The sequence below is a fragment of the Colletotrichum gloeosporioides genome (assembly GCF_011800055.1).
Source record: "Colletotrichum gloeosporioides strain Lc1 chromosome Unknown consensus_116, whole genome shotgun sequence".
Taxonomy (NCBI): domain Eukaryota; kingdom Fungi; phylum Ascomycota; class Sordariomycetes; order Glomerellales; family Glomerellaceae; genus Colletotrichum; species Colletotrichum gloeosporioides.
In genome coordinates this window covers 40,221-55,078 of record NW_025544761.1, presented here as the reverse complement: position 1 = coordinate 55,078, position 14,858 = coordinate 40,221, and the positions used below count along the sequence as shown (strand labels likewise).

The window sequence follows — 14,858 nt, the reverse complement described above, 5'->3', positions numbered from 1 at the left end:
GGGCCCTCGGCTTGCTAAACCGCCCCGGCACGCTTACTCGACGATCGCCAACTGGGACTTACCCCCTCCCCCTCGCTCTGCACCAGAATTGGAATCATTATCGCGGCACATGGGAGAGACGCAGAGCAAGGGGAACGAAAGCGGAACATGGTGTGTTGGGTGAAGCCGACGACACAGAAGCGCGGCTGTGTAAGCGGACCGCGGCGCGGGAATCCTGCCGTGAAGAGACAACCCCACCTTGGCGATGTGATTTCCTCACATGTCTGTCACTTGAAGAAAGGCCCCCGTCTGTAGGGCCAAACCATGAAAAATGACATGCCGCCGCCTAGGCGCAGCGGATTTGTGCCCTTGGCTCGCTGCCTGAAGACTTCGAGACGATCTTGCTCTCATTCAGGACCGTTTGGGGCTGTTGGTGCGTGGAGATGAGGGAGAGGAAGGTAACCTCGATCTGCACGTCCAGTAATCGCTCGTAGCTCAGCCACCAGACGAGCGGCTGCGCCAGAGACATGCCGCCGTGTGACGGCGAGCGTCTTGGGCCCCCGCTGTTTTTGCCGCAGTCAGGCCGGGTAATGATGCACGATGATAGGTTTGGCGAGCAGCCAGGTTTGTGCCAGTCATTTGCGACAAATTGTCGTTGGTGATGAGTGAAGAGGCCCTACGCTGGGTTGAAGCCTCGAGGCGAAGCGGGTTTGTTGAAAGGGCAAGGTCTTAGCTCCTTGGTGGTGTCCACCATAGGTTCGTTGACTTGCGCGGGGAGCCTTGTCTTGGACCCCCGCCCCCCAATTGATCCACTAATCGGTAACCCCTCCAGCGCATCGTGTGATTTTTTGGCGGTTGAAGGTGGCGATGCATTCACAGTGTTGCTCAACGGGCGAAGGCAGCATCACGACTTGGCGAAACTCTTATTTCCTGGGTATCATGTCTTCTGCGACTTTCTGTCGCTCTCATATGTGTAGGGACTGCCTGTTGGCCCCCGAAAACGTATTCACAAGTGATAAGGGTCGTCATTCCTCATAATGTAAATCTCCCCCACGAGGACCGTGCAGCCGACGGTCATGGCGATGGCGATGATGGGAACGTTGACGCGAGCAAACTCCATCCTGCGGATGTGAATGTGCTTCCTTTCGAGGATGTCACGCCACAGCAGCCCTGCCAACGATGCGCTAAAGGCGGTACTGAAGGCGCCGTAGTTGACGCCGAGCGCCATGCTGTACACCGTCGCCCAGAACGTCCGATCGCTAATGTCGCTGCTGCCGGGCACCATGTGTATCCTCTGCCAGGCTTGGATGACCCGAGATAAAAGGATCGTGGTGCCGATGTTAGTTCCTGCAAACTAGAAAGCCACCAGAGTAAGCATATATGAAACGGCGCTCGATAATCTCGGGGAGACTCACATTGCAAAGGATGACCGAAAGGAAGCCCATGCCGCCGATTGCGCCGATGGTTCCCGTCTTTTCCACCCAGTGATCCCATCCGTAGGCAAAGACCGGAACCCAGCCCTTGGTGACAAGTGCCTGGACTAAGACGAACATTGCAAAGGCGAATGGAACGAGGGCAAAGGGCAGATGCGATATCACTGCCATCACGGTGGGGAACGTCTCCTGCGACCATCGATAACCGTCCCTGGAGAGGGACACAAGCGTTGGCGGCTGGTGCTTTTTCGTCCGGCTCACTGTGATTTCCTCCAAATCGCTAGGCCGCTTCTCGTTGTTCACGCCCGCCATCAGGACACCCGGTGCTGGGGAGCCAGATTCGTTCGCATGAGGCAGCTCATCCCTTTTCTCCGAAATGGTGAGGCCGCTGCTGGATGGCCGACTGTTATCTGCCGCATTTCCCACGGCCGTAGACATGGACGACTCCAGACGGGGACTTGACTCGGGCGTTGGGCTAATGCTGGCATCTCCTGTCGGGCCAGCAGGCGTGAGCGTGAGCAGAGGAGTGAGTCCTCTGCCGGGACTGACAGGTGGTGTGTCGTATTCTCCGTTTTTCACGCCATCTTTTACATCAGCGTCGGCGTCCTGGACGTGAATCTCGGGCCAGGCTTCTCTGGAGAGACTTCTCGACATTGACAGCATCTCCGTACCACCCTCATTGGATATCCTCCTGCCTTCAAAATGCTCTCTGTTCCTCTCCTGCCTCAAGGCCCTTTCCATTCGAGCTCGTTCAACCTCCTCTCGCCCTCTGCGGGCGATTGCGCGAGTGTCCTCTCTGTGAATCCACCCAAAGGCAAGGTCCCAGCAAAGCATGACAAAGGCAGCAGGCAGTGTGACCCAAAAGACCTGGAAGTGCTCATCATTCTTCGTCTTGACGCTAGCGGCGTTGATGGCTAGGACGGTGATAAGCGTTACCGACATGATGATGGCACCGAACGCTGCGCCACCTTTATCCAGGAAAGGGTTCATGATCTCAACAAGGGAAAGAAGTTGGCCCTGATCGTCGTTTGTGTGAGTCTCTTCGTCCTCCTCTGCAGTACCCCTGGCGTTTGGGATGTTGGGGTTGACGGCGGGTTTCAGCTTAGCCTCTGCGGGAAGCTCGCGCATCTTGATGGAAACGGGAATAAGGCCCTCGTTGGCAAACACGATGTACAGCAGGAAGGGGAACAAGACAATGGCCGTCACGACAACCGGGACCACCATGTTGGCGGTATACTCGATAAACTTGACGTTGAAGGCTCCTGCGAGGACAAGATTGGTCGGGTTGGACGAGACGAGGATTGCCGAGGCGATGTTGGCTATAGAGAACTGGGTAAAAATCCAGGCTCTCGGGTGTTTGATATTGTTCGACACGCGCGTCATGTAGGCGAGGAACGCGGTTCCTGAAAGAATAATCGGGTCGTTACCAATGAAGGTACCTAGGCCGAAGAAGAAGGCGTACAGGTAGAAAAACAGCCTGTGACCGACCTTGCCTCCCCATTGCAGAACCTTCAGAGCCAGATACCTGATGAGACCGGACGCATCGATTGAGATTGCGATGTAGGCTAGGGTGATGAAGAAGATCATAATGTCAAGGGGAAAGATGCCGTTGTCGCCCAGAGTGCCGGCCTTGACTTCGTCTCTTCCTATGGCCAGGATGGCAAGGAGGAAGAGGTCGGCGATGAGAGGCGCCGTGACAGAGTTCATGGGGAATCTCTTGCGCACGAACTGGCTGGCACCTCCGTCGCGACGGCCATGATGAGAGTCCTTTTCTCGCGGTGGTATCACACGTAGAGTACTGAGAGAATCCAGAACGGCGTGCCACAGTCGCACGGGAATGTAGACTGGGATGTGGAAAGGAAACAACACGACAATGTCTGTGCTTCCGTGTTAGTCGCGATATCCCAGCGGGGTGACGCTGCATGTGCAAAGACAGGCGGGTGATTGCATGCACTCACTGGCGAGGAAAAAGACGATGAGGGTGACGATAGACCGCCACTCTCTGATCTGGTCAGTCTCGATGCTGACATCGGAGAGGTCCATCGTGGCGATTGAACTTGGTTCAACCACCACGGAATGACGCAGCAAGGCCTTGTTTGCAAACACAACGGTGAGATGAGGCTGGAATCGATCCTGTGCCGCGCTTCATGGTGTTGCAGGCTGAAAATTCAGGTCGAGATCCAGGTCCAGGTCCAGGCTCTGGTCTGGGGGAAAGAAGCGGCGGGGGGGGCCAGAGAGAAAACACCACTCACGGCAGGCACTCTGTGTCTTGCTCTTTCCTTGGCAAATAGAAGCAGCAGGTGCCCGGTCAGATCAGCCCTAGCGCCTTCCGAATGAAACCTGATGTCGTCTCCCATTGGGCTCGATGCAAGTGCCCCGCTTTTCCATGTTGAACGACAGGCTGCAGAGTGCTTTTCTCCGTCTTTTCACTGGCTGGGAACCCTGTCCGTTCTCAAGTGCTCCTTCTGACGCTTTCCGCAGCCAATTACCTCACCTCAATGCCAACTCAGTGCTCACTTTTCTCCCCTTCACGTTAGTCCAAGCAGCCGGCCGTTTAAGTTGCCTACCTTAGCCTATTCATCCCGCTCAGCAGCCAACGCCCGACGGATATTAGGACTATCTGACTGGTAGGAGCAAACCTGCATCATCGACATGCTGCGCCACCTCCGGAACTGGAATGACAGCCAGCAGTGCTTGTTCGTATCTTTCCACGCTGCTTCTCGCCCCAGGGGCCCAGAGGCCGCCGCACTGCTTGGCTTGCCTCAATATGAACAGCCATGAGCCGCACCCGTCACGCGACCACCTGCCTACCTTGCCTTACCTGTCCGAGGCAGACCTCTTCCAGCGCCCGTTCCTGTCCCTGAAAGCTTGGAATGCGATGCCCGGGAACTTTCTCCGCTTCTCACACTACCTCGGGGGGAAGAAAAAGAGGGACGAGTCCACGGTTCCATCTTGACGTCTAAATTGCCGGTCGATTCCCGGCTCATTGGGTCCATTTCTTCTTCAAACCAACAGTCGAAGATTGTGGAGTTTCTTTCAAGCTTGTGTCCAGTTTTAGCCGGGAGCTTGCAGCGGCTCCGGCTCGGCCGTCATCTATGGCACCCCTCGCACCGGCCGCTTTGCTGCACTCCCTCTTCCGCCGAGACGACGATGCCGGTGTAGGATCCTCCTGTGACGGAGTCAACGGCCCTTGTATTGAGGTCGTCTGCGCCTGGCCGCTGTCAGGTCAATATGGTTTCGGCCAGCGGATCTTGTAAGTGAAGCTTCCCCACTCCTGGCAAATCGGCAACTCAACCGAGTGAGGAACTTGGCGAATGCTTGTACCAACCTTAGTGATGGGACGAAACATTTCTAGCGCACATGCTAATATCATGCCTCAGATACTACATCCTCGTCGTCGTCTGTGTCGTTGCCCGAAAGGAGGAATGGATTCGGGCTGTCTGTCAAGCAGCCGCACTGCTCGTCCCCGCTGTAGCTGCCATCCACGGTATCGTCTTGGCATCGATGCACGTTGATGGTGAGTCCGAGACACGCCCCTTTCACCACCTAAGCTTTTCGGCTAACGGCTTGAGAACACAGGTGCCACAGACATGGACATCTACGGGGCCCTGCAGTTTTGCTCGATTGGCATCCTAGCGGCACCCGTAACTGTGAAGCTATCGTCAACGTTCTTCTACGACCCAGGGAGAAACATCATCTTCCTGTGGACGGGTCTCATTCTGTCGGGTAAGTTCAGGGCTCTCCCAAGTCAAAATCGTGATCCTGCTGACCAGAACCAGGTCTGCTAAGCTTGGCTGTTGAATTTTATCGCTCCAATACCCATCCATGCGCGACTGGGAACAGCCTGATTCCCAGTCTTAGGAAATTTCCCTATGGAGAGGAGGATCTATGCGGTCTTGTTTGCTCTGAAGATCACGGTCCGTTTTCCAGTCTGCGGCAGGGTGCGACGAGTGAGATTTATGTTGTTCCCAAGCCTTCGACGCTACCGTTCGGTATGGCCATGTTCCTCGCCGCCGCCGAATGTGTTCCCGCCATTCTCTCGTTGGTTTCCATGTGGAACAAGATCTTGGAAATTAACTGGAAAACCCGTCGAGGGAAAGGCTCCCCAGACAAAGAGCGGATAGAGGACCAAGGCATCATCCCTGGAACGAATGGTGCCACTTTCAAAGGCATGAAGGATGTCAACCAGGCCATCAGGTCGCTTTTGAGTGCCGTTGAGGTACCTGTGTTTGGAGGTGCCTGGCTGGCTGTTCTCATCATTGGCGAGATCAACTTTTGGAGCCCTCAAGTCAACTATCATACAGAGCCAATTAGTAACATCGGTCAGTAGCACTCATCGTCTCCAGAATTAGGCTAACACTTTCAGGCCAATGGGGGACTATCCTTGGGACTGGGATGGCAGGGTTGGGTTCGCTCTACGTCTGGCTTGCAGACAGCAACGGCGACCTAGCAAATCCCACCCCTACTCACTGCAACTGCCCGCAGGGCCATGGTCATGGGCCGCCGGACGGAGTACTTGATGGAGAAGGAAGCCCGCGAGCCAGTACAGCCCACCGAGAATTCCAAGAGCGCACTGGATCAGAAGCGGGACTTTCCATCGCGACTTCCACAGGGGAATGGGTGCCTAGGCGGAAGATCGCCAATGCCCTGGGAAAGATTGGCAACTACTTTGGCAATCCAGCGAAAGATCCTTTTGGTGCCGGTGATTACAGGACTGGGGAATGGCCTCGGATTCCAGGAGAAGCCCATCGAAACAGCCAGATGGCGGAACACGATGACCGGTACAGTATCATGGAAGGACCGAGCTCACGAGATTCTGCCGACGACAGCTCGAGCAGTGACAGCGTCTCGGTAGCTCCAACGCCAGTGTCGCCTACGTCGCCCACTTCGCCGACATCAGTGTCATTTGCACCTCGAGCGAGGAGTCCGAGACCACACTCCAAGTCATTTCCAGCGCCGGGAACATCTTCTCGTCGTTCTTCATTCGATGAACCGAGGCCATCAGCATCTCGCGATCCAAGAGGTCGCCCAGCGGTGCGTCGCTCAACACTCGAGGTGCCGCCATCGGCTCATCATCGATTTTGAGTGCCCGCTATCTGTAATGTAGACGTAGTCGATCTCATGGGAGGCCCCTTGGGGCTGGCACCAAGACACGTCGGGAAGCTAGCTATGCCTGTGGCAGATGCATGCTTGACGTATTGTTTGAACCACAGTTGGGCTCAACTTAGGAGCATCATGGCGTTTGCTTGTTTGGAAAATTCAAGGCGCAACATAAATGGGCAGGATGGAAGCTAGACATGAAATCAACGATGAACATAAAATCCGGTCATGAACGAGGGTGTCAGGGGACCTATTTGGGTAATGGGAGCAGGGACCACCGCCTCAGTAACGCACAGTGCTAAATATATTATACATTTACACAGACACAGTGTGAACGAACCAATCGCACCGCGCATGGAAAGACTCCAATTATTTTTTCCCACCTTGAACCTTTGAGCCTTGTCTCGCGTCGCGACTCCATCTCCGACCTGCGCTACCAACCGTTCAGCCTCGCACACCCGCTCTTCGGAACCGAGGCCATTGACAAAGCCACAACCCTCTCACCACCCCGCGCATACCTCCTCGGTCGCCTTCAATATGGGAGGCAGAAGGTCCAGATCAGGCAGAGCTGCGGCTAAGCGCGCCTCTGCTGCCCTTCGTGAGTACAACCTTTTCCTCGTCTTCCCTTGCGACAGCTCTACGAACGGCTTGGTTCAAGGAGCCCTCTCTCAGTATAATCATAGGACTTGATTGCCTGTTCCTTACTAGGAGCTTCTCTGACGGTCTATGATGGTTCGGTTGAGGCGCATCTCCAAGCATGCATACCTACCCCTCCTTCCTAAGCAGCTATCTATCCACCCGCAATACAGAACCTCATCTAACCACTGTCCTCAATCTAGAAAGCACCCCAAGAGCATTCGAAGGCATCGACGATGACGAGCCTGTCGCCGAGGCTGTCGAATCCGAACCCGAGGTCGACGCGCCCCCCGAAGACGACGAGGAGGATGAGGAGGATGACGACCAAAAGGCGGACGAGTCCGGCGAAGAGGACGCCGGCGATGACGATGGCGAGGAGGAGCCGGCCAACGACGACGGGGACGACTCAGAGCCATCGGCCAAGGAACCTACGCCCCCGACCGAACCAGTCGTTCGCCGCAAGCGACTCGGAAGACCACCAAAGAACAAGCCCCCTGGCTGGGACAACATGATCACCGTGCCCGCCTCCGAAGCCGACACACCCCGTCGGAGAGGCCGCGGTGGCTGGCGTGGAAGGGGCGGCCGCAGACCACAACCTGGACAGGCTCCCCCGAAGCTGAGGCAGGTCATCGACAAGGAGGGCACCGAAGTCGATATTGTCGACGACGAGTGCGTGCTGCCCGAAGACCCGGAGGGCGAGACGAAGGTGGACAAGCTTGGCAACCTGCTTGGTGGTCGCCAATACCGTTGTCGAACGTTCACTGTCAAGGATCGCGGTGAGAGGCAGTACATGTTGTCCACGGAGCCCGCGCGTTGTGTCGGTTTTAGGGACAGTTACCTCTTCTTTAACAAGCACCCTAAGCTGTATAAGATCATTGTCAGCGACGAAGAGAAGATGGACATGATTGAGCGCAACATCATGCCTCATTCGTACAAGGGTCGTGCCATCGGAATCGTCACGGCTCGGTCGGTGTTCAAGGAGTTCGGCGCGCGCATCATCGTCGGTGGACGGAACATTATTGACGACTACCGTGTTGCGGACCAGCGCGCGGCGGGTGTCGTTGAAGGAGAGATTGCGGACCCCAGCGACGTGTTTGATCCCTCTCAGGACTACAACACGAATCAGTACGTTGCGTGGTTCGGTGCGAGTGCGGTGTACCATACGAATCAGACGCCAGCTGCCGCGGACCCTCTTGCGGGTTTGACAGAAGTGAAGAAGAAGCGGGTCAACGTGAACGACACCAACTGGCAGTTGGAGCACGCCCGCGCCGCCAGGTAAGTTATTGTTGGGAAACAATAAACAAGGCAGTACTTACAAGATCCAGCGAGTTCAACTCCCGCCTCAATGCAATCCGCAATCTCAACCTCCAGAAGGGAGCCTACGATATCCACACCAACCTCATGCAACAACCCGTCAACACGCAGCCCACTCGCGCAAGAGTCGAAGTCGTCAACCCAGACGACGCCGCCGATCCAAAGTCCGCCTTCGCTGCCGTCTCGCCTGCTGTACAGCGCAATTTCAACGTCGTTGACATCGTGTACGAGACGCCCCGCGCAGGCGTCCAGTCTGCCGGCAAGCGCCCCGACAACGTTCCCGATTTCCTCAAGCCCTTCAACGGCATCCTCGCCATCGGCGACGACCTCAAGGCCCTCTTGCCCCCCGAGTGCCGCGAGTCGCTGGAGCGTCACCAGGCCGAGCAGCGGGAGTTCGAGACCCGCTTCGGCGACGAGAAGGATACCATGGCGCGGGGCGGACTGCTCATCGACAAAGCCATCGTGCCGCAGGGCAAGCATTCCTAGGAGGAATCTGTATTCCTGAACCAAGGTTACTGGACCACGGACAACCGGGTGAAGAGTAGCTACACAAGGGCCGGGTGCAACTTCTGCGGGGGCCCGGTCGGTGAGTGCGAGCACATGCAGCCGTTTCTGGCTTGGAAGATGCCGCAATGGGAAAGCGAGGACGAGGTGAAGATGGTTAAGACCGATTTGTAGCCACAGGGTAGCGACTGCTACGCCTTGCCATCTCGCGACAGACGAGTAATTGATTATGGGAGAGGGGATTGCTTGGCCCGGCGTTCAGGGAGGAAAGGGGAATCATCGGACTGGTGGCGGTCACTGCCATGCGTAATATCGTTTTATTTCAGATTAAGGGGACTAACTGGCTTGAATGAGAAAGAAGTCTGGCGGAGGTCTCTGGATTAGATGCGGGGGGCTGTCTGTAGGACTAGACGGATGAATCATGAAATCGAGAAAGGCCCAGACATGTTGCACTTTTTCCGGTCTTGTGGGGTGTGAGGGAGTTGACTGCGTTGCTACTCAAAACAGACCATTTGGATTTGGACTCTTGGTTCAGTATTGCCATAGCTACGTCGACGCCTTCTCGATGATGTTGCGTGTTCGTCACGGAATCTGTTTACATCAACTCTCCCAGATCCAACAAGAACCCATGTCTATAGTGCCAGAGCTGGTCATCCTCGCCTGCTAGGTGCCTTTGCCTTTTCATAGATAGACGGCAGGACTTGGTGGCCTTATGCTGCTAAAACCACTGGTTTCATTCTCTGTATAACCTCGGTGATGCTGAACTGAACAAATAAGCCATCAAGAAGCCAAGAGTCATTTCTATGGATTCAGGATAACGTGCGGCACCCGCCCTCAACGCAACTGGCATCCATCAAGCTACCACCATGAGGCGTGCCAGCGGCCAGCAGCAGGTCTTGTCCCCTCTGTCGTCCTGATAATATGGCTGGGTTGCCTTTGAAGTGTCAGGGCTGGAGGCTAAAGAGCGGAGCGGACAGTGAGGTACGGCTGCAGCAATGTGGACGGAGATGGGTACGGGAAGAGGAGCATAGCTAGACGAAGAGGCACAGCTAGGATCTATCTGGCAGCTCCTTCTCTAGTCATGTGTTGTTGTGTTGGTTCACGGGTAGTAGATACGCAGAGGTTAGTTGTTAACGGGAGGTCTCCTTTCTTTGAAAGCTTACGCTTGCTATTTGAAAAAACCTCTGAACTTATTTGAGGTGGTGATTGACATGAAGTCATTTAATAACATCTTGTGGATCATAAAAGTTCGTTGCTGTTTAGACTTCCTTCCGTCCTGCCCAATTTCTGACTTTGTCCCGTGAGAAAAAACACCAACACCATTAATCAACACCATTGCTCAAAAATATTTACCGTCTCACCTATATACTCCTACTAACACCTTTTCTCACGATCTTCCAACTCCAGAGACGAAGAAACCAGTCCACGAAGTCCCTCAAACATCCCACCTCAAGCTCCCACACAACATGCCACACCTCACAGACATGGCCCCTCCCAAACCACCACCACTCACCTCAGCCTCAACTCCCCAAGGACCCTGGCCTCAGATCCCCATCCTCTCCCGTCCCTGAACCCCGAAAAACGCCCAAACCAACGCTCGTACGCCGCCCTCATCGCGCCACCTTGTGATCCGAGTTCGTCCTTAACTCTGTCCATGGCCTGACTTCCAGACCGGATAAACCCACAAGACATGAGAAGTAGAAAGAAAAGGCGTCACATGGACTGTCACATTCTTCTCAATACTCATCGGATCCTCTGTTATCCCTCACTCCCGCCGTCAGTGCCCTCTCACCCGCCCAGACGATTCCTGTCGCCGCTGGTGTTCGCGTCAAAGCGGTTCACGCAGGCACCTCTCGTCTGAAGAAAGGGCATACGACAGGCCACCTTTTGCGTACGAGACGATGAATATAGTCGAGAGCGGTCCCGCCGAGTTCCATGTTCGAGGTGTTGACATCATCTGTTTTTCGGTCACGCTAGTTTTCCGTCTCCCTTCTTCTCCAGTTTGCTAGGCTTGGGAAGGGCAGTCGACTGGGAACAGCTCTTGATTTTCATACCGACGTCGGCGATGGTGTTGCATACTTGAGACAAGAATACACGGATTCTCTGTACAGATATTTATCTTGTTCACAATTGTGATTCTAGCAGTTCAGACGTTCTTCATATCAAGGACACAATCTGCGGCGTTTGTGCCGCAGAAATTCGCGGAGCGACCTCACCACGTACACCCAAATGGAAGGTCTCCCAGAACATCAACTCCGTCACGTAATGATCCTGTGATATAAGTCGTAGTCCCCCCACGACATAGCCTCTCTGCATGAAATTAAGCGTGCCATATCAAGCCCAGGTCATCGCAGCTGTCCCCTGTCTCGCCCAAGCAAGACCCTTTCTTCCGTCCAGTCTGTTTATGCCTTTATGCTTTCCCACGTCACAAAGCTCTGGAGGGGACCAACACAAATGTTCGGGTGTAATCCGATCAAACAGCTCACAAGGCGGCCGAGCTCCGGAAGTCTAAACGGATCCTCGGGACCGAATGGCTTGTAACCTTGTTCTCTACAAGCAGCTACTCTTGATACTTTCGGATATGTTAGGCATACGTCTACAGAGAAAGAGAGGAAGTGGGGGTCGTCAGCGGGATGAACGCATTGGCTACTGAATTTCTACACTTGGGAATAAATGTTGCGGTTGGTCGGATGGATGCTGCTTCTTCAGTGTACATGTTGGTGATGGCGGTGCCGCAGGGCGAAGAATCATGTGCAGAACGGACCGTCCCTCATGTCAGCACCTGCGTTCACGATCGCACTGTACCGCTGCCGCGTCAGTCGCGCATTCCAGCAGCGCCTACAATTTCTGAATATCCTCATCCCGCGAGAACCGAAGAACCAGTCAGCTGAGAGCCGTCCATATCGATCCCACACAAGACGCCCATCGCAAGCGCCTGGCTCAGGACTGCTTTCCAGATTAGCCATCATCGTAGGCAACGAGGCCGCGGCACAAAGTTCACATCTGTCTGCGCAACCAGCTCAATTAGCTCGGAAGAAGCCGAAAACCTACCCGGCGGCACGATCCGGCATGGAATTTAGGGTAGGGCATGCCCGCGGTCATCGGGGGCAACAGAATGGCCGTTAGTCGCACAAACCAGAGCGACCAGCCAAGGCAAAGCCCACAGACCGCAAAGTCCAAGCCTCCAAGTTCAAGCAAGGCATGCAGAGCCATGCCAGACCGCAAAACTAAACACCGCCGCAGCAAAAAAAGACATCCGCAGTCGCTGGCGCAAACCTGCGCGCAGGCAGAGAAACAGACACACGAAAAATAGAGCATGACTGCACAAACATACGTGTGCGGGATCACGCGCCTGTCCGCGGCCTCTAGCAGACTTCCCGGCGTTCGTCGGTGGGCGCAAGGGAGCACAAGGAAAGGTCCAGAACCAGCACCCTTTAGATCGTCGTGCCACTCTGGATGGTTTCTTGTTTGGCTCTGCGATTACCGAGACACTTACCAGTTCAGAATTAGGGAAGGCGAAACAGTAAGCTACGTAGTTTGGCAGGCGGGTAGAGGGAAAAAAGGTAGGCAGCTGGGTGGTAATTAGTCCGGCCTCCGTACGCCGAAGACATGATAGGTACGTTCAGCATGTACGTCCAACGTCTTGGTCACGTAGGCCCTTCTCACCGCTTGCATAGCAACACCGGGGTATTGCATGTGTCATCCATCGCGAGTCCAGCGGTCGCAAGCTCGGTTGAAGTGGATTGGTGCAGGCAGCAAAGGAAGACGCACAACGAATGAACCAACCCAACCATCCCCGGACCACCACAGCCACGCGGTGCGCGCATAGCCGTTTTGCGTTTGGCGTGGTGCCGGGGAGGGAGGTGTGTGTGTGAGTGGCGTGGCGGACGACCGACCGAACAAACGTCGAGCCTCCCTTTCGGCAGACGGATTGCAGGAAGCGCTGCGTGAGATCACCCGCGACGGTGGCTGCAATATCACACATCAGAGTGACAGTCAGACCACAGGGCGCCTACGCGTGGGAGGGAGTCATCCAGAAAGGAACCTTCGAGGCCGGGTTCCGCGGTGCTGTTGCCCATGTTCCTGCCGGATCTCGCTGCCACAGGCAACGGGAAGAAGACGTCCCGATGCGTGTCGCATCGAGGGCTCGGCGCGCGAGACCCAGCACCAAGTAGGCAGACAAGACAGGTGGTCAGCGCTTGAACGGGATGAGCAGGCGGAAAAGGGGGAAAAAAAAGCCAGAATCCAAGAGGGAAGTGATGACGATGGATTGTCCACGCTTGGGTGGGATTCGGATTGCTGGTTCAACTGTCAAAGTGAGCAATCCATACGGAACGGGAAGAAGTGCGTGGCGGAGGCACGTCACGCACCGCCTCGTCCGCCGGCTGCTCAGCGCTCATGGACGATCGAATGTTCAGCTTTGGCTTCCTGCGCTGCGGAGGGACAAGAACATCTCGCCCGGCGAACGGTTCCTGGGCAAACAACAGCATGGACGACGTAAGAGATAGGATACCGACCGCCAACACCCCAGACCAAGCGGCTCTATGCCATAGTCGGGGATGGTGCTGCTGGTCATCACTGTTCCTCGAATGTGTCATGAACAAGGCGCCTGATGCTTTTGTGAGCGACCACGACGTCGCCCATCACTGCCGCTTCCTTTCTTGCGCCGCTCGCCAAAACAAAGGCACTACTGCAAGCACTGTAGCAAGCGGGTGTACGGTTGGGACCACTGAGGCGAAACCATATCCCGAGTTTACCCAGACGTCGGCGACGGCGGCGTGCTGTGGAGACTCTTCCCCGGCGGCCGGGACTGAGAACCGCCAAGGGGCAAACAGGTTGGCGGCAAATAGCTTCCATGTTAGTGCATACCGTGCTCGTAAGTAGCCACCGCTAGCAAAACCACCCCCTCGTCCTATCGCCGAGTTGGGGAACATTTGGGGGTCACACACCCACACCCGAAAGCCTGCGTCAACGTAACGATGGGCGGCGGGCGAGGACAGAAGGATCGAGCATGCATCTTCTAGCCCGCTACCCGCTGGGCCTCTGGAAGCCTTGGCCGACCCTCTCTCTCGTCCCTGCAGTCACATTGCGGCCTTCGCCTGTGTGTGGGGGACGGACCAGTTTGGAGGGGTTCTTTGACGGAGAAAGGGGGGAGGGGGGTCACGGGCTGGGCTGTGGCGAGGGCGACTACGTCAAGAGGGTTGTACAATATCGACGAGTGACGGATGGTGATGCGTTCCGCTGGAGGCTTCTCGTCCCGATCGGGAGTGGTTGTGCGGAACGAGAGCGGGCGTTTTTTGGGACCCGATAGCTCCTCCTCGCGGACCCGTCCAAAGTCTCCATGTTGCGTGCGCCTCCCTCCTGGGCCACTCTTGGGAGCATCTTGTTGGCTCCAAGCGCCGTCGTCCATACATCCTGCGCAGTAGGGGCACTTTGTGAGGTAGCGTCGACTTGTCTGCTGCAACAGTCGCTGGTTCAGGGAAGCGGCATTTTTGTCTCCCAGCTCCACTGGGACAGCGGTGCACACCGTCCGCTCCACGGGTTCCAGAGACCCGGCCAGTCAACGACCGTTGGGCTTGCCTAGAGATGGCCATTTCTAAGCAGTCTGCCGTGCCTTCAAATGCTCCGCCTGCGATGTTCTGCCGCAAGGGAGGCTGGACGGGCCTCAATGTCAGACACACGGCACACAAAGTCCCACGCCTCATGCTGCGGGGTTGAGGAGAAGGAGACAAGTCATCGTCGTTCGTTGTTAAGATGCGCGGTTTTGTTGCGTACCGGTACCAGGGACAGCAGCTGAATGCGCGCGCAGCTTCCTGCAGAGTGTTCCTGTCCCACGGCGGAAGGTCATGTTGGGGAACGATCGCTCTCTCAAGTCAGATGCGTATGCGCCGT

At 55.8% G+C, this 14,858-nt stretch overlaps 2 protein-coding genes and 1 pseudogene across 3 annotated transcripts; 2 read left to right on the top strand and 1 right to left on the bottom strand.

Annotated features, from left to right (window-relative positions):
- Nucleotides 1-985: 985 nt before the first annotated feature.
- Nucleotides 986-3,455, bottom strand: GCG54_00005207 (uncharacterized protein; the record flags this gene model as incomplete). Its single annotated transcript, XM_045405235.1, has 3 exons — nucleotides 986-1,333; nucleotides 1,395-3,289; nucleotides 3,371-3,455. The coding sequence occupies 3 exons, from the start codon at nucleotides 3,453-3,455 to the stop codon at nucleotides 986-988; spliced, it is 2,328 nt and encodes a 775-aa protein (XP_045256618.1).
- A 1,052-nt stretch (nucleotides 3,456-4,507) lies between these two features.
- GCG54_00005206 lies at nucleotides 4,508-6,497 on the top strand (annotated as a pseudogene). Its single transcript has 4 exons — nucleotides 4,508-4,665; nucleotides 4,793-4,929; nucleotides 5,001-5,138; nucleotides 5,192-6,497. Coding segments are annotated over exons 1-4 (1,739 nt in total).
- Nucleotides 6,498-7,269: 772 nt separating this feature from the next.
- On the top strand, nucleotides 7,270-8,948 carry GCG54_00005205 (Chromatin structure-remodeling complex subunit rsc7; the record flags this gene model as incomplete). The annotated part of the gene is made up of 2 exons (XM_045405234.1): nucleotides 7,270-8,423; nucleotides 8,474-8,948. 2 exons carry the CDS (start codon nucleotides 7,270-7,272, stop codon nucleotides 8,946-8,948), a joined length of 1,629 nt encoding a protein of 542 aa, XP_045256617.1.
- Between the last annotated feature and the right edge of the window lie 5,910 nt (nucleotides 8,949-14,858).